Source organism: Dryobates pubescens, chromosome 5 (genome assembly GCF_014839835.1).
Source record: "Dryobates pubescens isolate bDryPub1 chromosome 5, bDryPub1.pri, whole genome shotgun sequence".
Lineage (NCBI taxonomy): Eukaryota > Metazoa > Chordata > Aves > Piciformes > Picidae > Dryobates > Dryobates pubescens.
The window spans coordinates 18,577,071-18,603,114 of NC_071616.1; the positions used below are offsets into that span (position 1 = coordinate 18,577,071).

A 26,044-nucleotide genomic window follows, 5' to 3' on the forward strand; every position below is an offset into this window, starting at 1 on the left:
TGTTGTCAATAAAACAGGCCAGGCAAAACCAGTAAACTAAAGAAAAGTTACACTTTAAGAAAATACTGTGGTAATTTGACTCCATCCAATTTCCCAAGGAAAACATATAAATAGAAAATGACAGCAGCAAACTCTCTGCTGTCATTACATTCCTGCAGCTTAAAACTAGGGCATCACAGAAAAAAGCTGGGCCACGCTATCATTCACTTTTATTTTTTAAAAACTACACACATACAAACACAGCAATATGTAACAGAATCTAAGTAAAATTCACAGTTGTATTCAGCGTTAGATTTATTCCAGTGGAAAGGAGGGTGAAAATTAAAACTCAAGTGTACGTGTTAAAGAAGCATGGCCCGTGCCTGCAAGCACAATCCTGTATAACCACTATCTTGTCAGCACATTGTAGAAGTTTGGGGAAAAGAAGATTTTTTTCAAAGGTGTTTGTTTGTTTGTTTTAAAATCTGAACTGAATAAAAATTTTAGCCAATTGTCCTAGGGTGCAAAGAGGAAATTAAAAATCGTATTGATGAAGAAATTACTCCATGACCATCCGAAATCTTTCTTTCACTGTGTTCTGCTTCCTCACATCATTATTTTCCGAGCATTTTGTATTTAAATCTCTCTAAAGATTTGCTTCCACTAAGAAATTTCTCTCCATTTAACTACAAAGTCTGAAAGTTAACACACCGTTGAGCACTACTGAGCAGCGTTCAGTATCATGCTAACAAACGCGATTAGAGTGAATACAGACAGATCAAGTCAGAACTGACCATTCATCCACAGTCAGCAATGGAAACTGGAGATTTTGTAATCACTCTGAAATGCAGTCAGTTTATCACAGGAAAGCCCTTCAACGGGGAGGGTTTTATTGAATTTGTTACAGCTCTTTAAGCTATCTCCGGGTAAGACTTTGCTGGTCTTCTAGGTCTTATCTCTGCAACTGCCTTCAATTAACTGCCCCAGTCGCCGGCACACTCAGGGTGAAGCTGCTTGTTACCTACAAAAGCTAGGGCAACATAACCAGCAATTTGAGGACTTTCCGAGCTCTCACTTCAGGGAAACCTTACCATACGACAGCTTGTTCTGATCCCTGTTAAATGATGGAAACTATCTAAAGCAGACAACCACCCCGATTCTCTACGTATCCACTTCACCTTTCTCCAGCCCTCTTCAACATCTGTCCCCCTGTAGTCAATTGCTTCTTCAAAACTACTGTCCATCCCTAATCCTCCCCGTAAAAGCACTCCTGCACGCATCCAGCGGCGATTTAACCCTGGTTTGCTGAAATTAGCCGCACGCAGCCTTCACCCCTGTCCTACCTCTGCCTCCGAGCATCTTCTCCTCCAGCCCCGCCACATTCACCTCCCCCCTTACACAGAGTAAGAGGTTTGCCTCATACCTTGCCCTCTAAATTTGTTCCCTGCAGACTGGTGGAGGAGGAGAGTTGCTCCCTGAACATAGTCCCGTCATTTTAGTCAACAGGCCAGACTTCATCAAAGGGTATCTGAAAATCATTATGCATTCATTACTGGTAATCCGCTGCTGATTTTGCCAGCACTTGTGCTTTCAGCGGTGAAACCTGCGGGGCTCCGATTTAGGCGTGTAAGAGGATACCCCAGAGCGTCCTGCGGCTCTGGAGACGCGACACGAGCAGGGTAGCTTTTCCTCAGCTCATTCCCGCCGAGGGGCAAAAGCCGCTGCTACCCGCACTCGCCACCGCCGCCTCCCCCTCCTCATGTCGCTGCGGCTGATCCCGCTAGGGTCTCGGCTTGGGCCTCGCTGCTCTCTCTCTCTCAGCCTCAAGCGAGCAGAGAGCATGAGATGCTGCTGCCGTCACGGGACCGCCACCGAGATCGGCACAGGGACCCGTAACAGGCACCTCCAGCAGCAGACTCAGCCGCTCCCCTGAGGGAAAAGGGGCCGTACCGCTGACGCCTTCGCCCACCACCCCATCCGACTCGTGCCTCTCCCACGCGCCCCGCGCATGCTCGTTACGGCCGGGCCAGGGGACGGAGGGTGATGTAATACCGCTAACGGCCTCGCGCCGGGTGTCCTCCTGCCCTCCCCCCTCCTCGCTCTCTTCATCGCCTCTGCAGCTCTCCCAGTCCCAACATCCGGGTATCCCGCCCAGCTACGCCAGAGCCGGGTTTTTTCTCTGAAAAGCGGCTCCTGGTCGCGTTTCGGTGCTGTTTACTTTAATTTTTTTTCCTAAATATAACTTGGGCTTGGTTTCTGTTTTGTTGGCTTTGTTAATTCTTCTTTCAACAGCGGGGAAGAAGGGTGGCCGGCCGCTGCGCACCGACCACAGGAAAATGCCGGGGCGCGCCCGCGCGCGTACTCGCTCCCGCCTCTTTCCCCCCTCCCCCAGCTGCGCGCCTGCGCAGAAAGGCGGAGGAGGAGGAGGCGGCGCAGTGCGTGTGTGTGAGGGGCGGGGGAGGGGGGACTGACGGCGCTCCGCGGAGCTGCGCGAGTGGGCGCGTAGCTCGGGCAGGCGGGCGGGAGGAGACCGGGGAGGGGGGGGGGTGGGGGGGGCGGCGGCGGTAGCGGCGGCCGAGGCCGAGCAGCGGCGGCGGCCAGCGAGGAGCGGAGGCGAAATGAGCGCTGGGCTCCCCCTCGGCAGAGAGCCGCTCTCGACAGCCGCCGCCTGTGAATGAACTGAGGCGAGGCCGCCAGCCGGGTGTCCCCCTCCTCCTCCTTCTCCCCCTCCTTCCCCCTTCTCCCCCCGGCCCGCCCGCTGCCGGCCCCACTGCGGACGTCCCCGCCTGCCCCCGGCCTCCCTGCCCCCACGCACCTTCGGGAGCGCGGCCCTGCCCGCCACAACCGGCGCCGTCCGCCGCGGCCGGGGGGGGGTAAGTGGTGCTGCGCAGTGCGGGGGCCTCTGGCGGGCTGGGGTGAGGGGGTGGCGGCGGGGCCGAGCTACGCCGGGGCGCTGAAGGGCCGCGGCCGCCGCCTCAGCCCTAGGGCCTGTAAACACGCGGGGGTGGCCTGCGCGGGGGCTGCTCTCCCCCTTGGCTCTGCGGGATGGGAGAGGGGAGGGCTTGTGGCGTGGGAGGAAGAGGGGGTCGTTCCTGCTGTAGCCAGTGTAAGGAACGAGCCGCCATCCCCGGCGGCAGCAGCTGGTACCGGGTCGGGGCGGCGGGAGGGAGGAAAATGGGAAGGGGGGCGGCGCGGGCTTGGCTGCTTTGGGGTGGTGATGCCAGGGCCTCTCCCCCACCAGCCCCGAGGCTGACGGTGGCCTGGGCTTGGGGCATGGCTACGCAGTTTCTGCATTGCAGACGCCTTCGCGAAAGGGTAGGGGGTTGCACGGCAGCCCCTTGAAGCTGGGCAAGGGGAATGAAGAGGGTGAGCGAAGGGGTTTGGGCCTGGCTCAGGTAGCAGCTCCCGTCCCCCTCCCCCCAGCCCCCCGCCCCTTTCTTGGCCGATTCAGAGTTCATTTAATAATGGCTATAAACAGCCTCCTCTCCTATCGCCACCCAAACGCATAGGGCACGGCACTGGGGAAAAAAAGTATCTATTTATAAAGCACCCCGCCCTAGCGAGGGTCGGAGCATCAAGTACTCCCCAAATAGTGACATTATTATGCAGCGGGCGGTTTTCCCTTTGCCAACGCCTTTTAGGCGTTTAAAGTTTGAGAGCGATTTCGCTGCCTTTGAAAACAGTGTCGTAAGCAAAGGTTAGGCTGATGATCTGTAATCTGTCATAGAGTACTCCTCAAAAGTCGGTAGAAGAAAACGCTCTCCTCATTTAGAAAGTTGTCCAGTGATGGACTGGATAATTGGGCTTGCATGTTAAATGCCAGAGGTTCAGAGCATACGTCTAACTTGTCTTACGTCAGCTTGTATTGTAGCAGATAAGGTAGAGCTTCAAGATTGGCTGTAGGTTAATGGTTTCAGAAAAATTGATTTTGTAGACAGCTGATATGTTTGTATTTATGTGGTACAATCAAAATATTTCAGTGTTGCCGTGTATCACTAAATGTGCAAAACTGACGTTTAACTTGACAGCATACTTGAGAGGAACTTAATTTTTTTTAGTTGTGCCTTTTGTCAAATGAGAAAGTCCTGGTCATTCAGATGCCCTATGTGGTAGCCTTAATGTTTAAAGTCCTGTATGCATACAAGGGGTTTGCTGTTTTTTTTAAGCAGAAGGCAGATTTAGATCCTGAAAGGTTTGATGCTAGGTGATATGTTTTCCTTATATTGTGATTTTTACAGTCAGAGTAAGTAGAATCATTTTATAAAGTATAAATTCTAAACCTTGTAATTCTAGGAAATGTCTTTCCAAATACGAACCCATGTAACACTTTCCTGAGGTGTACATACGCTGTTTCAGTGGTTTGGTGGCTGAAACAGATCTGTGAAGCACTACTGAAATTAAAGCAAGACAGCTGCTGTTGCTCAGGACCCTTTGTGAATTGCCAAACGACCAAGGAATTGTGCAAGTTCTACCCGCATTTCTTCTCTGATAGCTTCCCTTCTGTTACTATTCATAGTTTCTCTATGAATAACATCAGAGACAGTGGATGGAAGGGAAAACTGGAGTTGAGGAAGTTTTACATTTTACCTATCCAATCAAAGTAGCAGTTAAAGGAAAGGTGTTGAAGAACAGCAGTTTTGGTAGGTATACCAGCACTTTTTCCCTGGGGTAGGGACAGCTGCTACTAAATTTTTCCCCTCTGGACCTTTCTGGGTCTACCTTTTGTATAAAAGACTGGGCTGAGACCAAAAGTCTTGCTGATGCATCATACCAGTTATTAATGTTTTCCTTAGAGACAGATATCTGATAAAACCTGGAAAATGTACCTTGTACTGGAGAGAGCTAGTCTGTACTCTCCTGTTTTTCTGGCATAACCATGTTTTTCTCATATGGCGACACAGCCTAGCTCTGGTTTATAGATTTAGTCCTTTGGTTGGTGGTTGTCTGGTAAACCTTTCTCCCCTTGAGGTACAGAAGAAAGCTATACCTGTTTTCCAAGTATTTACTTAACTGTCTGTAGGTGAGCTTGAGATACTTTCGTTGAAACAGAGGAGAGATGGAAATGCCAAATGACTGGTGAAGCTTGCAGGTCTAAACAAGCATGGCTTATTTAGTGCAGTTTGAATTAAAGCAAAACACAATTATTTTTTTTTTCTATAAAATCAAGCTAGTTACTTCTTATCTGGAGTGCAGCTTATGCAGTGAAGTTGAGTCATTCTTGCTGAGATAGCATTTTAAGAACTGTCATTAAAATGCTTAGATGTTTAACTCTGGCACAAGATAATTTGTAAACTCATGTAACTGGTATGTTTTTGAATGCAGCTGTCAATAAGAGATTTTATTTACACTGTTCCTTTATAGTGGAATATAAAGCAGCTGCTTTCACAAGAAGACCTAAATATAAGTTAATTATCAAAAATGTATTTCTTACTGAAATACTGACATTACTGTTGACTTTTTTTTTAACATGTTCAGGTCTGTTCTGATGTAAAAATACTTTTTCCTTTTTTTTAATGTAATTGGCCTCACGAAACTGCATTGCAATCAAGTGATGGAATAACTTAGGTTGTGCTATTAAATAAGCAGGTTTTGGAACAGGAAATACTGTAAAATAATTGTATTAATTGTCTTTGCAAACTTGCAACTCATTTTAAAGACTTGAATAGTAACAGTGTTTGAAGTCAATAGTGGATTAGCATAGCTAAACTTGAGATAATACTTATTCTTGTAATTTTTGCTCTTCTCATAAATTCTACCTCACTTTTATGCTTTTTTGAAACATTGCTGTATCATCCATAGCTATTTTTAAACAATGAAGCCCAAAGTTTCATTTGTCCTTTTGAAAATTAAGATCTTTTTGGATGCTACTTTGTTGCTGGAGTCTTACTGATCTCTATGGTTTTAATCACAAGATCCAAATTTCAGTTAAAAATAGTAGGATAAGTGATGAACTTCTTTGAAATTTAGACATACTTAACTACAATACTCTTCATTGAATGGCAAATTGCATAGGATGAAGTCCATATAATCAATATGTAATCTGTTTTTAAAATACTGATGTTCTTAGGATATTTAGAAGATCCAGGGAATTGTGATTTTTATGGCATTATGTGCATTCTATTAGCCAGTGCATAAAAATCTTGTTTAAGAAGGATTTATGTATTCGAGCCATGGCGTGATGTGGATCACAGTAGAAAAGACATTATCTCATAGAATCATGCAATGGTTTTGTTTTGGAAGGGATCTTTAAAGGTCGCCTAGTCCAAGCATCTCCTTGTAACTTCTTTACGTTGCTCCTGCTGCTGTCTGTGAAAGAACAATTCAGGATTTATTAAGATTTAATATTGGTTTAGTAAATCATTTACACCTTAAGAAAGTATGCTTAGACCAAGGAAATTGTAATTGGCGCAGGAGAAGAAAAGCAAGTGTGATTTCATGGGAATGAGTAAATTGCTTCTTGTTCCTGGATAGGGATAGTATCCAGCTGAGTGTTACTGGTATTAAACCAATGTTGTTAAGGTCTGCTTTCCAATATTTCTATCTGCTATAGGGTCTGCTTTTCTCTTAATTCCGCTAATCTCTGTTCTGTGTTCAACCACATACTAAGTTACAATGGTCTGTGAATTCTCTTTATTTCTGCTTGTGAATAAATGGAATAAACCTTTATTTTTAATTGGGAAGTTCAGTTGTTGTTTTCACCTAGTGGTAAACAGTTGCTCAGGTGCTTTTTTGATAACTCTTATAAGGAGTAGTTTGGAATAAAAATTTCTTTCATCTACAGGTAGTTCCTATGAACTTCTGATGTTTAGAGTGTAAACTCTGTAGCATTACACTAGCAAAAGAGCATCCAAGAGTGATACGATAGAAAAAAGGAAAAAAAAAAAAACCACAAACAAAACAAAAGTGGCTAATCAGGTTTCAATATTGAAATGTAGAGAGATGCTAAGAGTTTACACATAGCAGAAAGAAGTACATTAGCTGCTCTACTGCTGACATCTTAGTTCTCAGTTCAGGTAAGAATATTAAAATGGGTTAAAAAGGCCTCTGAAGTCTTCTAAGATAATAATTTACAAACTCAAGCTCAAGTGTAACATGACTTGTATTTTGATAGCTGCAGTTTAAATAAAGCAAAGCACTTAAATGTGCTTACACTGATACGCCATATGCAACTGAATTATGTGGGACTACTCAGATGTATGATGTTGCTCTCATGCTTAAATAAGCCTTGCTGGATTGTAACCTAGAGGATGAAATAATGCTTTCATGTTTGGGTCTTAGATGTAACTTGAAGGATTTTCTGTACCTATGCGTGCAATTCATTTTAACTGCCAACTGCACTTTTGATCTGAAATTGGAATTGTAGTTTGTGTTCTTCTTGTCCATATGTCATAGCTATTGGTTGTATTATTTACTTAGTAAAGACCCTAATATGCAGTAGCCATGAGAACTGTGTAACCTGTGCCCAAGCTCTTCGTGTTTGGAGACGAGTTTAAGGAATTCTATGGCTATCTGCTAAGTAAAATCCAATCTTTGGAAAGAGATGTAGAATGCAGAAAAATGTGGGCAAGTGAGTATTAAACTGTGGAAGCATTTCATACAGGAAGAATGCATTTTTATCGGTAAATTTTCTGTTTCCCCCAGTCAATTATAGTAAGTGCAGACCCTTCTTAAAAATCTAGTACTGCTGCTCTCCATAAAGAACTATTCTGAGGCTGTAGAGTGAAGCCCTGGCAGTTAGAAAATGCTGGCATTAGCACTATTAATTTTTTGAAGAATAGATGAATTTAACAATGCCTTTGTTTGGTGACCAGAATATTTAGAGCTGCAGTGAAGTTTGTCTCAGGACAGCACCTTACTGCCTTGTTCATCACAGACAAATCTCTTGGGCAAATCTGATCTATTACTGATACTGATAGAAGTGAACTTGATAATCAGTGTGGCCCTCAGAGGAAAACCTTCTGTCCTGACAGTTGTTTATATAAAGACTAAAATAATAAGAGATTTCCCCTCCTTTTTTCGTTTTTAAAATATTTGCATGTAGTTTTAGGACAAAAAAAAAAATCTGCTTTATTGCCGCAGATTTGTCATCATTTCTCCTTGTTCTTTTAATGAGACAGGAATGCTGGGGATGTGAGGGCAAAACAGCTTTGTAAATAAAAGCTCTGTGTGTGTGCAAATGAACAAACTTCAGCTTTTCCTAAGCTTTGAGGATTTGACTTCCAGGTCTTAATGTGCTTCTGGCACAGTTTTGATGTCATTTCCTTGCAAGCAAAGCCAGGTTACAGATGTACACTTCAGAAACATTTCCTATTTTATTCCCGTTTTGTTGCCATGTGTAGTCATCGGGTTTTACGTCTCCTCTATACAACTTTTCCTATATCCTTACCAAAACAGTGTGGTTTTGCTGATGTTAGAACCCTACAAATATTTTAAAGTAAAATGAAAGATCTGGAATATTGGTTATGTATCTTGACTTGTATCACAGTATTGAATACTTGGCTAAACAGGAAGTCTTTGGCCTTCATACAAACATAATCTTCTAATTGCTGAGTGCATGCTTAATGGTTGTTTTTTCTCTGAGTAATTTATTTTTCTTCTGCTTCTGAGCACTGTCTGTATAAACTTTATTTTCACTTGGATTTTATTCTTACATATTGATAAATAAATTACTTGTAAGACAGGTCTGAAAGAGGTGGCTGATAGTATTGAAATTATGGAGATCTGAAGTTTGAAAGCTTTAAATGATGATTTTTAGGTGGGTGTTTTTTTTTTTTTTTTTTAGTACAAGAGTTACAAGTTGGGGATGATAGTGTGATAATTCCTGATAATTCCATGTGTTTAAATTTCTTTAAGCTGTATAGGACTGTATTAACTTAAGACTTTAACACGTTTGTGGTGTGGTTATCAGCGGAATGGTATGATGGAAGGGTGGTGCGATCCTCTAAGAATTCATACACATTACTGTAGATGACAATACCAAATTACTTGAACTGTAAAAAAGTGGCAGTTTCCTGAACTTCACCACGGATGTGAGAGGCAGTAAGTGTCTTTTTTCTTCTTTATTTCAGGAATGGTCTAATTGATATACTTTGTGTGCTGTTGTTTTTCACGTTACTGTTATTCAAGCCTCCCTTTGGTTTTGGAGTCTCAGTAAATAATACCATTGGGACTGTTTTACACACAGCATCTTTTTTCTAGTTTATCCTAACACTTCAACTCAAACATCAACAGACAAATTGTCGGTAGCCACTGCAGTGGCTTTCGAAGAACCTGAACGGGCCTGGTCAGTTTAAGTTGTTCTTATCTAAAGACTTTTTATCCAACATTTTCTTCTTTTTGACAGTCTCAAGATGGGCTAGGAAAGAAAATATTCCTCTTTGAATCTTGAACTTTTTTTTTCTTTATGGCAGATACTGTTTTGATAATACTGGCAGTGAGTGAAGATGCTGAGGCTTCAAGTTTTAAATGAGAGATCAAAAAAGAAAGAAATTTAAAGAACAGGGGATTGTAGCTATTACTTGAATCATTAAGTATGTTCCAATCTGTTCAATTCATGGACTTCAGTTGCCAGTTAGGCTCGTGACGTCTAGGAGTGGGGTAATAATTGAGTTACGATAGTAGATGACAATAGCAGGATGCTCTTGCTATCAGAAATACTGCAAAATATTACAGTGCCTTTTTATGACTTGATGTATTCTTTTCTTGTTATTTTGTTTGATTTTTGCCCATGTTTTGTTTCTGGTGAAACTGCATTGCTGTGTGTAGGTCTGCTGGAGTAGCTGCATTGCACTGTATACTCTTTCTGACATGAGCATTTTGGTTGGAATTCATATTCTCACTTCTTTGCCTTGCTCTTTCAAAAAATGACTCTTACTGTATCTCATTGATTGATAAAATGAAGCAAGGCCTTTCTCCCTTCTTCTGTCTGTATAGACTGCAACTTCCTTGGATATACAGTTTATTTTTACAGTGCTTGCTTCAGTGAGGCTTTGAATTTTGGCTTGAGTCTGCAGGAGTTTGTGTACTGTTAACAAAGCAATTGTCAACTCTCTGGGTCTGAAATGAGTGTCTTTTGTTTATCTTCCAACACTTCTAAGTAAGAAATCTTTGGAAAAAGAAGTATAACCAGAAAGGTGCTGAACTAAAAGCCAGCATGGGCATGTTTTCTGCTTATTAATGCTTTCAAACAAAGATCCTGCCTTTTTCATTCTCCTACTATTCAGACAGCAGTGTATGAATTTATGCAGTTACCTCATGGATTTTCATAGTACTTGTTAATGCCATTTTGGCTGTCTGCACAGGTTTTCATAGTGATTGGGCTGCTCATACTTTGACACTGGTGCCCATTGCTGGTTTCTTGTTTCTTATGCTTTCCCACATCTAATGTGTAGTACACATATTTAGAAAGAAGCAAGAGTTCTGTCTGGACCAATAAATAGTAGTTTAATTGTGTTCTGAGGGTGCCAGTCATGTTAGAATCCTCATGAGTGACAGGTACTTGTGGATGCAGGTTGCATCTCCTCTCAAAATCAGTGTAGTGATTTTTCTATTCACAGCAGTGGTTCTAGTGTTTGTGGAAAGAAGTTATTTTCTTCAAGAACAAACCATACAGCAAAATGAAAACGACTCTATAAAGAAATTTTGACATTACCTTACTGTCTTTCACATTCATGCAGGAACAATTTTTTAGAGAGATGAATGATCTTTCCCAATGTCCAGGGGCTGGCTTTGTCAAAAATCAGATTACATATATCTGCTTTGGAGAGAATTTGAACCTCAGCCAGTATGTATTTATATTGAGAGCAGCAGCTCCTAGTTTAATCTTGCAGCAGGTTTAGTTGTCTGCAGGAAAGGTAGATGGGAGCAGAAAAATGTGTTTTACCAAAAATGAAATGTGGTTGTTGGAAGGATGTTAGAAATTAATTTAGACTTCCAGAAGACTTTTGGAGGCTTTAGCCATCCTCCCCTAAATCCTTCCTACCCCATCAAATACACTCATGAAAAAGAACTTGACACAAGAAAACAAGCAGGATAAAATATTTTGCCTTTATAGTATGGAGGAGGTATTCAGAAAGGCTGTCAGCTCCCAGCATGAAGAAATAATTTTAAGCAGAATTAGTGTTTTAAAACCAAAACAACTTGCAGAACAACCTAGTAGTGCCTGTGGACCAGCTATCAAGAGGTCAGAGTTCATAGGCATCTGTATTAGAGATGCAGTGATTTCATGCTCTCTGCTGTGAAACAAAGTTGTTAATTGTAACCACTGCTGCGTGTTAGTTACAGGGAGAAAGGAACGGCAAGTGGGGAAACATTGAAACAATGCATTCTTGCACACACAGAGTCACCAACTTGTTTACCTTTGGCTTGTTTTGTCCTGTCTCTCCTTTGTGTCCCTGTATAGATGTTCTTCCCTCTTAGAGCTTTGGTATTTCTCTGTACTTTCTTTAATGTTTCAGCTGTCTGCCTTTTCTTGTTCCATTTGTCTGCCAGGTGAAATAGCTCCTCCATTTGTCTTAAACAAACAAACAAAAAATAATGTTGTTACAATCTTACCTGTGTGGACAGTTTCTTTTTTCCTTCTGTCAATCCTCTTACTGAAATGCAACACAGATGACAGTTGCATCTCCAAGAGCAAGTATTCTGGTGGCTAAATTGTGTATTAGTCCTGCTTCATTAAACTAGACCTATTTCTGTATTTCTTTTACTTTTTCATGGACAGTTTGCATCTAGCTAGCCACATATTGCTGTTTCTGAAAGTCCACTTTCAGAAACATCAGCTGTAGTTTTCAGTACTTAAATGCTGCTGAACCATGTCAGAACTCAGTTGTATAGCCTCCAGTAGCTTTTAAATGGTTTCACTGGCAAAAAGCTTTTTCGTTACTTCATTCAGCCTATGACTGTGGTGTAATTATGTGTCCTCATCTGCATGTTTTTATTTTAGTCATTCTTCTGATCCCTGGGATGATCTCTGACATGTAGTTAATGTTAAATGATTTGTCAGTTTTTCACACAGTAAGCACTAACTTCTGATAATATTGCCACATTTGCACAATTAGATGCTGACTGGTTACTGCTTCCAGTCTGTTTAAAGCAATGGAAAAGTTCCACAAACCAGGCTCAAGCTGAAGTAATCAAATGCCTTTATTCAGTAACAGTCTGTGTAATTTGGTGGCTTGCTCTGTGTCCTGTAGTTCAAGTAAGGGTTGCAGTCTTTATGGTGCTTGTTACAACACACAGGGCATAATGTCATTTGGAGAATTGTTCTGGGGAAGTGGAGTACGAGGGATATTTCTCAGCTTAGTTCAAACAAGTGCCTGTGACTTCAGTGTGGTTCATATAAGCAGCTTATCCTAGTGGAAGGAGCACAACTTGGACATTGTTTAAAAAGGATTATCAAACTACATACTGTTAAAGTACAAGTTTCAGGTGGGGGTGGTTGGTTTTCTTGACAAGAAGATCAACTGCTTGTCTGAATTCCTTGGAAAAGTAAGTTCTTGTATTTTACAGGGGTGTACGGAGTTACAAGAACTGTCCTTTGTGAACAATTTAAGACTTGTCTTCACTTGAACCTTCAAGCAAATTAATTAGTACCTAGTAAAACAGTAGGATTTATCTTCATGTGTATCAGAAGGTGTTCTAGCTTTGCTGTCTGGATAGCACAGTTTGAGGGACAAATGAAGGGGCAAAGAGATTTCACACATTCCAGTGTTGTATCTGTGGTTGTCCGTGGTTCTCCATGGTCCAGTATACTAATTACCCTGCTTTTCTTTGCCCCTCTGTTCTCCAGTTGCGTTTATTTTCAAGGAGTTTAGCTACTGACTCTTTGGCATGCTCCATTCATTATTTCAGTTTTGTTTCTAATGCTGCAGTCCTTTGAATTTCAACACTCTTGTGTTTTATCCAAGATCTTTTTGCTTGTCTTGATTGTTTTGGTTTTTTTCCTCTGTAGATCCTGTACAGTGTCCTTGCTTTTCTGTCTGCAAACTGAAACTTTAGTTTTATGTGCGCTTGCTGTAGAGCCTGTCCTTCAGTTTGACCTCCATAAAATTAGTATTTCAGAAGTCACGGTTTAAATACACCCCAGAGATGCTTACTTGTGTCCCCTGCATATTTGAAACTAATGGAAGTCACTGAGACGGAGATGGTGAACCAAGAATCATCTTGGGTTAAAATTGAGTTTACTTAACTAATCATTGTGGCAGTTGCAATGTCAGATGATGTTTCAGAGTTACCATGTCTGAAGACAATGTTGCAATCCTAATCTTCTTACAGGGCACTGCTGCTATCAGACTGTTAAGAATAGTCCTTTAAGAAAAACATCAGTGAGTGGCGTACATTTGCCACTAGACTTCATGATGAAAGTTCGTTTTCTCTTAGTTTGGCTTGAATGGGAAGAATGTCTGTCTCCTTTAATATGTCTGTGCATTGTTCAAGCATCCTGAAAGTTGAGACTTCCAGAGTAGAGGACTGATGTGTTCTCCTGCTCTGAGACTGCAGTTTTCCAATATGACTGCAGAAATGTGTGGCAGGGTTAAGAAGGGCAAGGGGAATGTAGTAAAGTTATTTGGAGAATAAGGATCATAGGTTAAAGACTCCTGTTTTGGAAGATGAGAGCACACATGCAGACTGTTCTGGGTCGGACTTCTCTCTGTAGCATTATTACATAAAGTCATGCTGTAACTTGGGTGCCTGCACTGCTATAGGTTAATCTGATTTGTCTACAGAGTTATATGCTTAGCTAGAGGTGTCATTTCAACTTAATCAGGATGCTGCACAAACCACCTCATGAAAGAATGAAGAACATACTAGTGATTTAAGTAGACACTGATGTGTGAAAGATGTTTCCGTAGATATGGACTAAAAATGGGTCTAAAAGATATTTTAGTAGGAAGAAGGCATGGCTTTATTAATGTCAGCCTGTGTGTGTGTCTTTTCAAACTAAGACTTTTTTTAATAACTAAGGCTTTAAATTGTTGAGGTTTTAGCCACATGCAAGGAAGTGGGGGGGAGAAGTAGCAGGTAGGTTCTACTTCATAAGAATTCACAGACTGGTGATATTAGACTCAAATTTTTCTGAACGAGAATTGAAATCCTAGAAAAACTGAAGGCTTGGCATGTTTACCCTATCCACAAGTAATCTATGCTTTTGCTTCAGACACACAGGGGATTTTGAAAAGCTGGCTTGCTCTTCTGTGGGTTGAAATTGGTGTTCTTATGGAAGTATGGTTTAGCTGGAGCATTAGAAGGAAGGTAACAGCAGGCTGTAACTGCAGTTTCCAGAAAGCGAATACTTTATGCTGTGGGCTGTAAATAATTTCCTAAGTAGAAGTTACATGACCATGTTGTGGTTATCTTTCTGTCTGGTTGTATTCACATCTGTGGTGGGTAGTTAACATACCTGATGTGTCAGCATCTCACCTAAAGGGCTTAATTTAGACTAGCAACAGCTTTAAGGTTACCTTCTGGGAAGGGGCTTCAATGGGAAGTGGGCTTTTTTAAGTTTCAAAGTGTGCTGGCAGTTCTGTATGAGTTGCTAGAGCTGCACACGACCTGTCTATATATTTTTAAGTGTGGTTTACATGAGAAACTACTGAGAGACACAAACAGCTTACTAAGCACAGCTGTCTGGATATGGTATACCTGGTAATGTGAGAGATTAGAAGGAAAACTGCCTTTTTAATTCCAAATTTGACAGTGCCTTGTGGTCAGTTTAACCATATCCTGTTCTTAATGCTTTTCTGTTTTGGTTTGAACACAGTATTGATGTCAAAGACTTCACAAAAATTTGCCTGGGCAGTTTCTGCTTTCTGAGCTTTAAATTAAGGGGAAATAATTTAATATCTGCATTCTGTATCTATTTCTTCAACAGTAAGAATGTGTTAGGCATTAGTTTAAATTCCACTGCTATCATGGAATGAATAAAAAATCTGTAATTCCACAAAATACTTCCCCGTTTGATTTCACGTCAGTATCCTATAATTATTTTGATCACTCTGACTTCAGTAGAGTTGCATGTGAAGATAAAGTGTAAGTCGTATTTTTTTTTTCCTAGCAACTGCAGTAATGTGAACCTTGTGCATGTGCTTAGGATACAAGACCAGTGTACACTCTGTTTTGTTGGCTAGTTACCGTTTGTGTGGGCATCAATATTCTGTGTACACTTGAGAAGAGACAGAACTAAAGAGCAGGGGTTAGGGTGAGAGGAAGCAGAGGTGTACTGCTGCTGACATCTCTCCACACCCGAAGTATGTGTGTATTTTGGTTTTTGTTAACAACGCATGTGAGCTAAGGAGTGTATATCCATTCCCTGTGCCTCACATTTAAATCACTGTTGTGGTGAGATAAAACACAAACATTTCTTGACTGTTTATTCTAACACATATAAGTGTTTTAGAAAGGTCAATAGTGGCTGGAAGAGACAACATGGAAAGCTTTGTTGGATATATTGTGTCACCTACAGCTGGAGCTGTATTACAATAAAAACATGTTATCAAAAAGCTGTGTTATCACCTAGAAAACTGATCAAATGTATTCTACATAGAAGATAAAAACATTCTCAACCCTCTAGCATACATAGAAACTTTTCTGTCAGTGACGCTGCTTAGTTGGGGCCTCAGGTAAAATCTGTTCAGTCTCTTCTCACAATTTTTGTCCTGTCTTCAACACATAAAAGCTCATAGTCTTGTTCCGTTGCCTTGTATAACAGTGATTTGCACGCTCTTTGATGCTTCCCAGGGCAGAATTTGCAAGTATGTAGAATGTGTGACCTATTTTGTGTGTGTGGGTTGTTTGGGGCACTTTTACTACTCTTTTTTTTTTTTAAATAATGAGTGCACATATAAACTGATGTGGATTAGAAGGGTGGGTTAGATGGTTATGGCATGAGAGCCATGAAGATAAACCAGTCAGTTTATGCTGCCTAAAAATATAATTGTTTTACACTTAAGCATGAATATTTGCTGCATCACCTTCCAGTGATGGGAGGTAGAGGGAGGGGTAGGGTGTGCAGTGTATTGGTCTGGCTTGAATAAGGAAGCATGAATTTACAATATGTGTGATTTTATTTCCAAACAGATTTCTGTAGACTTGTCGGGGCAGTTGTCTTTCAGTGATGCATGAATACATTAAGGTTTGAAGTAAATCTGCAGCACAGACATCTGAGAAGCTTGCTGTGTAATTTAACTGAAAATCTAAGCATGAGCTTTCCCAAAATGGCTGAGCCAAACTAATGGCATGCTGCTGCCTAAAGGGACAGCTGCTCTGTTCCTTCTGAGGCCTGCTCCTAGTTACTCAGTGTTGCCTCTTCCTTTATACAGGCTCTGGTATCATCTTGATCATTCAGATCACTTTGTCTGTTAGAAACAAAAAACCAACCAAACAAAATCCCCCAAATTCCTTCTCCCAGAAAGAAAACCTAATCAATTCACTTTTGTTTACTCATCACCATTGGAAAAGCAGGGAGTGAGCAGGACTTCATGGCCACCAGGTAGGGATCTAGGGAATGCCACTGTCCTGGAAACACTGAGTTCTTTGATTGTCACAGTAGTCACAGGGAACCCAGCTATTCAGATATGTTCCAGTTAACAAGTCCTCTTTCAAACTAATTTCAGATGTATTTATACTAGAGGATTTTATCAGAACCATGAATGATAGTGGAATACAAGTTCTTCAACTAAAACAGCTGGAAATACTAAAAAAATAGGAGAAGTGCAGTTCAGCTTATAGCAGTGCCCTCATTTAAATTAGATGAAAGCAATGCGAATTTGACCAGAGACAAGACACAGAAAAATCAGCTTTATATCTGTGTCATCTTGTCATCTTAACATTACTTGAGCTATTATTCAGTAGCTTCCAGTAGCATGTTGAACAAGATGTATTTAAGAAATCTCTTAATAATTCTTTTTTTTTGTTGTTGTTTTTAGAACTGAAGGAAAGTCATCATGGGAGCATTTTTAGACAAGCCAAAGATGGAGAAGCATAATGCCCAGGGGCAAGGGAATGGGCTTCGTTATGGTCTGAGTAGCATGCAAGGTTGGCGAGTTGAAATGGAGGATGCACATACGGCTGTGATTGGTTTGCCAAATGGACTTGATGGATGGTCATTTTTTGCTGTATATGATGGGCACGCTGGATCACAGGTTGCCAAGTACTGCTGTGAGCATTTATTAGATCACATCACGAGCAACCAGGATTTTAAAGGGCCAGATGGGCCACCGTCTGTGGAAAGTGTAAAGAGCGGCATCAGAACAGGTTTTCTGCAAATTGATGAACACATGAGAGTCATCTCTGAGAAGAAACATGGTGCAGACAGAAGCGGGTCAACAGCTGTGGGTGTCATGATTTCTCCGCAGCATACATATTTCATCAACTGTGGAGACTCGAGAGGTTTACTTTGTAGAAACAGGAAGGTTCATTTCTTCACACAGGATCACAAACCAAGTAATCCACTGGAGAAGGAGCGTATACAGAATGCAGGTGGCTCTGTAATGATTCAGCGTGTGAATGGCTCTCTTGCTGTTTCAAGGGCACTTGGGGACTTCGATTACAAATGTGTCCATGGGAAAGGTCCTACAGAACAGCTAGTCTCACCTGAGCCTGAAGTTTATGAAATTGAGAGATCAGAAGAAGATGATCAGTTCATCATACTGGCTTGCGACGGTATTTGGGATGTTATGGGCAATGAAGAGCTGTGTGACTTTGTAAGATCCAGACTTGAAGTCACTGATGACCTTGAGAAAGTTTGCAATGAGATAGTTGACACCTGCTTGTACAAGGTAGCCAGACTTCAGAGAAGACGTTTACTGTGTTGCCACTATTATTAGAAATTTATGAACAAGTTAAGATTCCACTCTATAAGTACCCAATGGTTTGTGTTAATGTAACATTGACAGTAATTACCATGATTCCCACAGAAACAGTGGTAGAGGGGGAATGAACATAGGACAGAAGTATGGCTCTCTGAGTGGTTTTGGTTAATGAGGAGTTTAAAATCACATGAAGATATGCTGTGATCACTGGGAAGTTGATGGGAATTTATGAGCAAGCCAAGGACGATAGATGTCCTTTCCTGTTTGGCAACATACTTTACAAAACCTTAAGATTTAATCAGGCTAGAGACTATTGTTTACCTTACTATTCTTCCTCTGCTTATTTGGGTGTATATTAGTAACATTACTGTCATAATTACGTCAAAACCAATGCAGAATGAATGAACCGTAACTTCATATTTTGAAGTTTAATATTTCTTCTTGACTATATGAAGATCTGACTTGCTAAGTTTGTTTTCATTCTGGTTTAGTTTCTGTATTTCTTATTCAGTGTTGTGTGATACAGCTCTGAAACAAGCTCAAGCAGAAAAATGTGGGACTTTTGTTTAACAGATCTGTGTAATTTTGTCTACTTCTACTGTGTATATTAATAAGTTACAGGATGGTACAGAGATTGGAAGGAGTGGGTTTCATAGCTTGACAATTTTCCAAAGGTAAACTATAAGTCACAACGTAAAAAACCCCAACGTTGTTTTATATTGGAGAGGCAGGACAGAATCTCTGCTCTTACCACATGGCTAACAAAATCCTTTTTCCTTTTGGAAGAATGTAATTGCTTTCCAGCACTCTAGCAGATTGAGAAAACGTATTTTTGTTACCAAATTTTGGGGATCCTGAAAACAAATACTAGTAAAGAAACAGTGGCTTATGGATGCTGTAAGCTTTGTGGTAGCCAACTGTGAACACCTTCTCATACATCCATATACTCTTGTTTTAAACTCTGTCTTTGTGACGTCAGTGGATTTAATTTGTGTTAAGTGAAGCATATGGATGTACCTTCATAAGGGTATTGAAATTAAATTAGCCATCTAGTTTTTATGAGCAGAATGTGCTTGTATTTTAATGTACTCAAGAATTGGAGTTCAGTTTAGTTCAAAATGTTTCCATTTCAAAGGATGCTTTTGTGAAGGCTGGGCCTCTTCCATCTGCTCTTTTAACAGATCCTCTCACTTGTAATTTTTCTTGTTTTAAAATAAGTGGTGGTGGGGGAACCTAATAGCTGTGTCTGAATTCAGCACCTCCCTGCTTAGTGTTTGTAAGCAGTAATGTTTTTTTTGTACCCGTCTACTATTCAGCTCATTTCCCAAAATGATTGGATAATACTTAAAACAAGATAGAACACAACATTGTAATTAACATCACTCATTAGTTAATATCAGTTTTTAAAAGACAATGGGCTATCTGTAAGTGCCTCAGTGTAGTCTTCAGACCATAAAAGAGGAAAGAACATAGTGGCTTAAAAGATGTATTGAGTGAATGGGCAGACTTCTGGAGCTCTGTATGAGGGTGAGGGGAAATTATGATAAATGGTAATATTAATTCATGGCATTAGAATACAGTTTTATGACTTTGACTTGTGATTATTTTGTGTGTGTGTGTATGTAAGATTCTTTGTGTGTTTAGCCTGGCGTGTATGCATTCTCAAATAATTTTTTCTTTTCCACCAGGGAAGTCGAGACAACATGAGTGTGATACTGATCTGTTTTCCGAATGCACCAAAGGTATCACCAGAGGCGGTGAAAAGAGAGGCAGAGTTGGACAAGTACCTGGAAAGCAGAGTAGAAGGTGGATCATTTAAAAAAAAATAAGTAACTTTGTTTCTAAACAGACCCCTTGGCCCCTTCCCCTTACAACAACTAAACTCTTAACACATACAGGCTTTTTAATACACCTTCAAGTGCAATTGGCCATCTAGCGTACATCTCTGGAAAAAGGCACTCATAGAGTCCTGCTGTATGTCCTGAAAAAATTCTGCTGTGAAAGTGCCTGAAGATTATTCAGGATGGCAGGGAAATTATTTGTACTCAGTTGTCTTCATGAGTCCTTGACAGAGCTAACTTCTGACCAGTAAATCCTAGTTCCTGTTACACAGAGTTAAATTAAATAATCAGAATATCTTGCAAAGTGAAGGTGGCAATTTGAGTGTCATTTTTCCATATAGTTATCTACAAATTAGCCGTAATATTATCTTATTCAGTTACGGTAGGGTTACATCTTGATTGCTGTCATCTTTAAGGCATCTGCTAACATGTTCATTTATTTGAAACTACATCAGAAAACTGTCAAAGCTAATTTTTAAGCATTCATGATCAATAGTTGGGAGCTCATCTCACTGTGACAGGAACCTCAAAATTTTGCTTCTAATTTGTGTTTCCTACAAGGCAGTTTGGGTCATCTAACTAAAGATGATATTTGAAATCAATATGATTTACAAGATTTCTCATTAAAACTGGATTTATAGTGCCTTTTGGTATTTAAAAATGACCACAGATGGGAGTTTGTTTCTGGAACAGTAAGACATGCTGTATGCATTATTTGCGTAGGTTAAGTACATTTTTGAAGTGGACTGCTCTAAACCTGTATGTTACAAGTCTAGTTATGTGTACATACTCCCAAGAATCCTTAATAGCATACAGGGAGGTCTTTGCAACTATGGTATCAGGGATTAGTAACAGGAATATATTGTGCACTTTTCCCTCAAGTTGCATGAAGATAATGCACTGCAGCTTTAGAAAATGCAGAGAGAACTTGCCTATGTGGGAATTTGGGGTTCACACAAACTCAAGTGCAATTTTAAAGCACTCTGTAGGTGCTCCTTCAGGAAGTATCACTTGTTTCACAGGCCTCATTCAGAAGGCCTTGGCAATCTACATCTGTTCTGCCCCTGAACAAATGTCCAGACAGGCATTTATGTGTTCTTTCAATCTAACACTTGCCTAATAGGAGAAATTTGTACACAGTGAGCAATAGCGTGATCTTTTTGACAGCGTAGCAGGAATAGCCAAGTGCATGGCAGCGCTGCATGAGTTGAGTATCAGATGGCTTTCTCCTTTTCAAAGCAGTGAGTGGTTTTGCACCAGGCATTTGCAGAGCTTACTACGTATGCCCACTCACAGAACTGGTGAAGAAAAGGATGCTGTAAATTCACACGTTCACTTACAGCATGCTAACTCTCCTAATTTGGGCAAGTCTTACCCTCGTATCTTAGATATTTTGTCAGAGTTCAAACCCATGACCTAGAATAAGAAAATATGTTCAAGTTCAGGCTGCCTCTTCAGCTGGCCTCACTGTATCCCAGGGATGTTAGAATGAGGAAAGCTGACATTTCTGTAGAGACACTTCTTTTTGTAAACAAAGACTCTAAACACCGGAACTGCCTGTGATTATGGTACCTACAGTGAATTTGGCTACTGGTGCTTTGCATTGATACAAATGCAAAATTTCAGCCATGAGCAGTGTGATAGTTGTATAGGGGCAGAAGCATTCTATACATAGTTACAAAGCACTTTAATGGGATGATGTGTGAACAGCTTGAGGAAATACATTGTACTTCCCTTTAAGGGTCGTTGCTCTTGTAGAGTTGCCCTCAATATTTGTCTTATCATTGCACAAAGATACTATTTAAATAATATATAGTAAACACTATTAAACTCAGCAATGATTTTTATGAGCTGTGTGCAGTATCTGGCCTTTTAGATCTTACTCGTGAGGGAGGTTGAGAGGCTGAACTAAAAGCAGAATTTCAAGAACAGGAGTTAATTAACTGTTACACTTAATTCTTGTGCAGTTAAATTATTTTCTGGTGTAAATGGATAATTCAGTGTTGGCTAGGAAGGCAGGACTGCCACAGAATCTTAAAACTTGCAACACTACATTGGATAATCTTGATGTTATCCTAGGATACTTTAAAGAATGCCAGTGCTTAATTTAAGTCTAATCTTCATCTGAAGGAACTAGAAAATCTGAAGAGTGTTTTAGAGTAATCTTACTAATCTGTAATACCAATTCAAAGTTAAAATTCATTAAAATGGAAATTTGGTGAAAATGCATATTTTGTATTTTTATATACTTCAATACTCAGCATAGTCCAAGAAGTAATGTGATTTGATGCATACTAATGTGCATTTTTTTTTCTGGTTGTATTTTTACTCCCTCAACCCAGAATATATCTTTATACTGTTAAGAAGTAGTGGAAATTTTAAGACTGAATAGGGCTTACTACTGATCATCATCTTGAACACAGAGAGGCAATTCAGATTTTTAAACCCACAATGTTTTCTACTTACCATGATATCTAGGACTATCCTTTTACTAATTTTGATGTATTTGTGGTCTGGATTTGTAGCTGCAATAAAAGCAGAATCAGCAGCAAGTTTGGAGAAGCATATTTGTGCTGTTACTTGCAATAAATTAGTGTTACTCCTAAAATACCACATGAACTTCATGGTAGAAGTAATCATTTGTTCCAAAATGTATTATTTGCACTAATATGTGTAATTGTTGTGTTGGCTTTAAAAAGAAACTTGTCTAAGCCTTCTTTCTGTTCTTTTTTTTTAATCTAAAAACATTCCATAATAGGTAATCCTTGCGATATTTATATCTATAGAGAGATAAATGATTTTAAGTTAGCTGTTTGGTTTTTATATTTTCACAAAGTCAAAGCTCTGGCTTTTTCTTAAACTTTCTGTGGAATTCCTATTCAGAATACAAATGGGCAGATATGTTTTGAATCCTTTATTTTAGGATGGTTAAATACCTTTTCCCAGTACTCAATGCCATGAAAATGCATAGAAGGTTAAAAAGTAAAGGATGGGGGAGGGTTGTAAGATGTATTGAAAGAAGATAATTCAAATAAATTAAACAGCTAGCAGACCAACTCCATTTGTTGTCTTCAGTGTTCATTCAGTCTGTATTTATAGTTTTATCAAAATATAAATGTATTCATTTAGTGGAGACTGTATGTTACATGTACTGCAGTTACAGGTTGTGAAACTGTGTAGTATAGGTAAACTCTAAATTCCTTATTTTTGTACAGCAGAACTTTAGTACTAGCACAATGTAGAATATACTAGATGTTCAAAAATGCACAATAAAGGAACTTGGCAAACCAAATCTGAGATCTTTGCTTCTTATTCAGATTTAAGAGTGTTAGATTATTTAATAAATACTAGATGGTAACGTGAATTTTGGCTTTAGATTTTGAGGAAATGGCAAGTTTTTGAGGTGTCCATGGTGTGTGGTATCATATTCAAAATGTAGGATTTGAAGGCCTGAAGCTTTGTGTTGCAGAGTTTGATGCTGGTTGAGGACTAGTGTTTCCCCTGTACCTTGCAAATAATTTACACAGCCTGACTGCAAAATAGAGCTGGTGCCTTTCGTAAACACACATCACAAAAAGTAATTCACAATTGTGTTTGGGTTTTTTGGGGGTTTGCTTTAAACTAAAAAGGACTGAATACATGCTGGTTTTAATAGCTTATGATGTGCCTTATCTCACAAATTATAATATGCAAACTTGTTGTATGCTCTTCTGGAAGTAATGTTTAGGGCAAAAACTGTCTGATAGAGCTTTTTTCAAAAGTGATATTGATGAATTCCAACTGGTGTTCAAACTGTAAATGCTTTATTACATGAAGAATAGTCTGGGTACATATGTGCATGTATGTGCATATATATGCACGCATGTATGTCTTACTGTATGTGTGCTGCAGCATTTGTTTGAAGATCAACAGGCCCAGGTCTAAATAATTCATCTCTCTTATAATTTCTATGAACTCATCTTTACAGAGAAACTAATGAGATGCATTTTAAAAACATGCTTGTTCTTTAAATTTCCTAAAATTCCTGTTTAAAGAGCAACTCTTCAGAAGTGGTGTTGTCTGAAATCTCTTGAGTTCAAATAAAACTGTGTATTTATGACTTGGAAAAAACCTAACCCCCAAACCAGGCCTAAGACTAAAGTTAAGGAATTAATTTCTTAGCAAACGTGACTGTGGCTACAGTTACAGATCTTCTTCACCTGGAAACTGAAGCAGATCGGCTTTAAATAACTGCCCGATATTCACATATTACTTAAGTGAGCTGAGGATGGAACTGTCTGTTAGATGTGATGTCCCTGGCTTTTAATTTACATGTAATAGTTCTTAAAACATACATGTTACTGTAATGCTGGGAGGTACAAGTATTTGCTAATAGACATACAGCCACAAGAGTTATTTTTACTATGTCTACCCTTTTGTTTCTTGAAAATATGATGTGTTTTATGATGGCAATAATCTTTCATCTTCTGTTGCAGTGCTAAAGCTGACGTTAATATCTGCCTCATGCCCAGGGCATTTTGTTGGGAAGATATTACATCTTCTGTTATCTAATGTTTATCAGGAGATCCATTAAAGAATTTTTTTCTCACTTTCATTAGGTAGCTGTCTATTTTTAGAACCAGTGTGCATGCTAACAGCTAGCGGGATATCTGTCAAATCTGTTACAGGTTCTTTTTCTTACAGAAGCAAATTGCCATGTTAAATACGGTCTGTCATCTCTTTTTATAATGTATATTAACAGAAACTAAGCTGCCTTTTTATAAAACTGAGTGTTTCAATCTTTTTAAGTTAAATTTGGACTGCACTTACAAAAAAAGTACTTCTGATTCCCAGAGATCATAAAGAAGCAGGGTGAAGGAGTCCCAGACTTAGTCCACGTGATGCGTACGTTAGCAACTGAGAGCATCCCAAACCTCCCGCCGGGAGGTGAATTGGCAAGCAAGTGAGTTCATATCAGTGTGAATGTGGGTTTTTATTTAAATTGAAACTAAACTATAAGGCCACTCTTAAAAGTGGGGGGAGGGAAGAGGGATACAGGACGAAAGGTGATGATGTGTTCTGCAGTTTTATTACTCAGTTGTTGTGGTTGAAAAGGACCAAAAGGATTAAATGTCAAAGTGTAGTTTTGGGAAGGATTGAGGCTTTTTTAAGGGTGGCCTGAATATGTCTGGGGTTTTTTGGGGGGGGTGTTAATTGGGTTTTCTGGGTGGGAGGTTGCATACGAAGATGCAAAAATAATGTACTGACTTTAGTGCTTACTTGGATGTATAGTTCTGCACTTCAACAAATTAAATGCATATGATGTTTTGCTTGGCAGCTTTCTTTTCTCATCTGTAGCTAAAGCAATGTTGTTATTACTTAAAAGTTTGCTTTTGTATCTCTCTGCTTGTGACAAATCTGAAAACCAGGTAGAAGTCTTTGAAGAAAGAAAAGTGGAAAAGTTAAATTTGCGGCTTTATATAAGCTGGCTTTGTCCTTCAGTGTTGATGCTCTGTGGCTTTTCAAACTGATACTGAGCCTTTAAGGAGGCAATGTGCTTATCTTGTTTGCACGGCAACCCTTGTGCTTTTTTGGTTGAAAAGATTGTTCCTGAAGCTTTCCTGTGTTTAAAATGGATTGGGCACATATGGTACAGACTACATTTTTAGCCTTTGGAGTGTGGTATTTTTTTGCATCGTTACGCTAAAGCATGAAGACTCTAGCTATGTCATTGAGTAAATGGTAACAAACTGTAAAGATGATTTCTACAAAACAAAGTAGTTCTTTATGAATTGTTTGACTAGGAAAAGAGGAGCTAGCAATTTTCTATATAATAGCATCTATTTAGGATGTGTTGCTGTAGTTTGAAGTATCAGATGAGTCAGTTACTGAAATGAAATACATTATGAAATACAAACTGATTAAAAAACCCAAACAACCCAACCCTTTTTTTTTTCTCGGTCTCCTTTGGCTAGCAGTACCATCATGGTTGTGATGATTTGAGGAAATGAAGAGACTTCCTTGGGATTTTGTGACTTAGGGATGCTAGCTTGAGCTGGGTTTGATGAAAGTACGGATTTAATTGCATGTTAGCATAAATAGAAGTACCCCTACCAATTTAGAAGGAAAATAATGCCTTTCAAGAAACCTGCCTTCATTTGAAGACAAAGATACCTATTTCATGAAAGATAAGGGAAACTTCCCAGATCATGCATGCAATGTATTTAATTTGTAATTGGTTGTTTTTATTGCCTTAAATTCATCTGCCTCTTCCGTGCCCTATAACCATTCACTACAATGTTTATAGTGCTGCATGGTAGTTCCTGACTTTTCAGTACTAAGGGATGATTCTAGGCTGTCACCTGCTTTTTCCTCTAAGGCACTCCTTTGTGATTGCTCTGCATGCATTTGTGAGCAGTTAAAAGGTTGTTCTTTGAA

General features: G+C 39.8%; 1 protein-coding gene across 2 annotated transcripts in view; it reads left to right on the plus strand.

Moving 5' to 3' along the window:
* Positions 1-2,542: 2,542 nt before the first annotated feature.
* The window catches only part of PPM1A (protein phosphatase, Mg2+/Mn2+ dependent 1A), a 29,670-nt gene continuing 6,168 nt past the window's right edge, over positions 2,543-26,044 (plus strand). The window contains exons 1-4 of one of the 2 annotated variants that reach the window (XM_054161719.1): positions 2,543-2,852; positions 16,902-17,753; positions 19,475-19,592; positions 24,461-24,569. In XM_054161719.1, the coding sequence (XP_054017694.1) occupies positions 16,920-17,753; positions 19,475-19,592; positions 24,461-24,569 (1,061 nt within the window). In that variant the 5' untranslated portion in view covers positions 2,543-2,852; positions 16,902-16,919. Of the gene's footprint in view, positions 2,853-16,160; positions 16,466-16,901; positions 17,754-19,474; positions 19,593-24,460; positions 24,570-26,044 lie in introns of those variants that run through there. The other variant, XM_054161720.1, reaches the window with a different exon arrangement.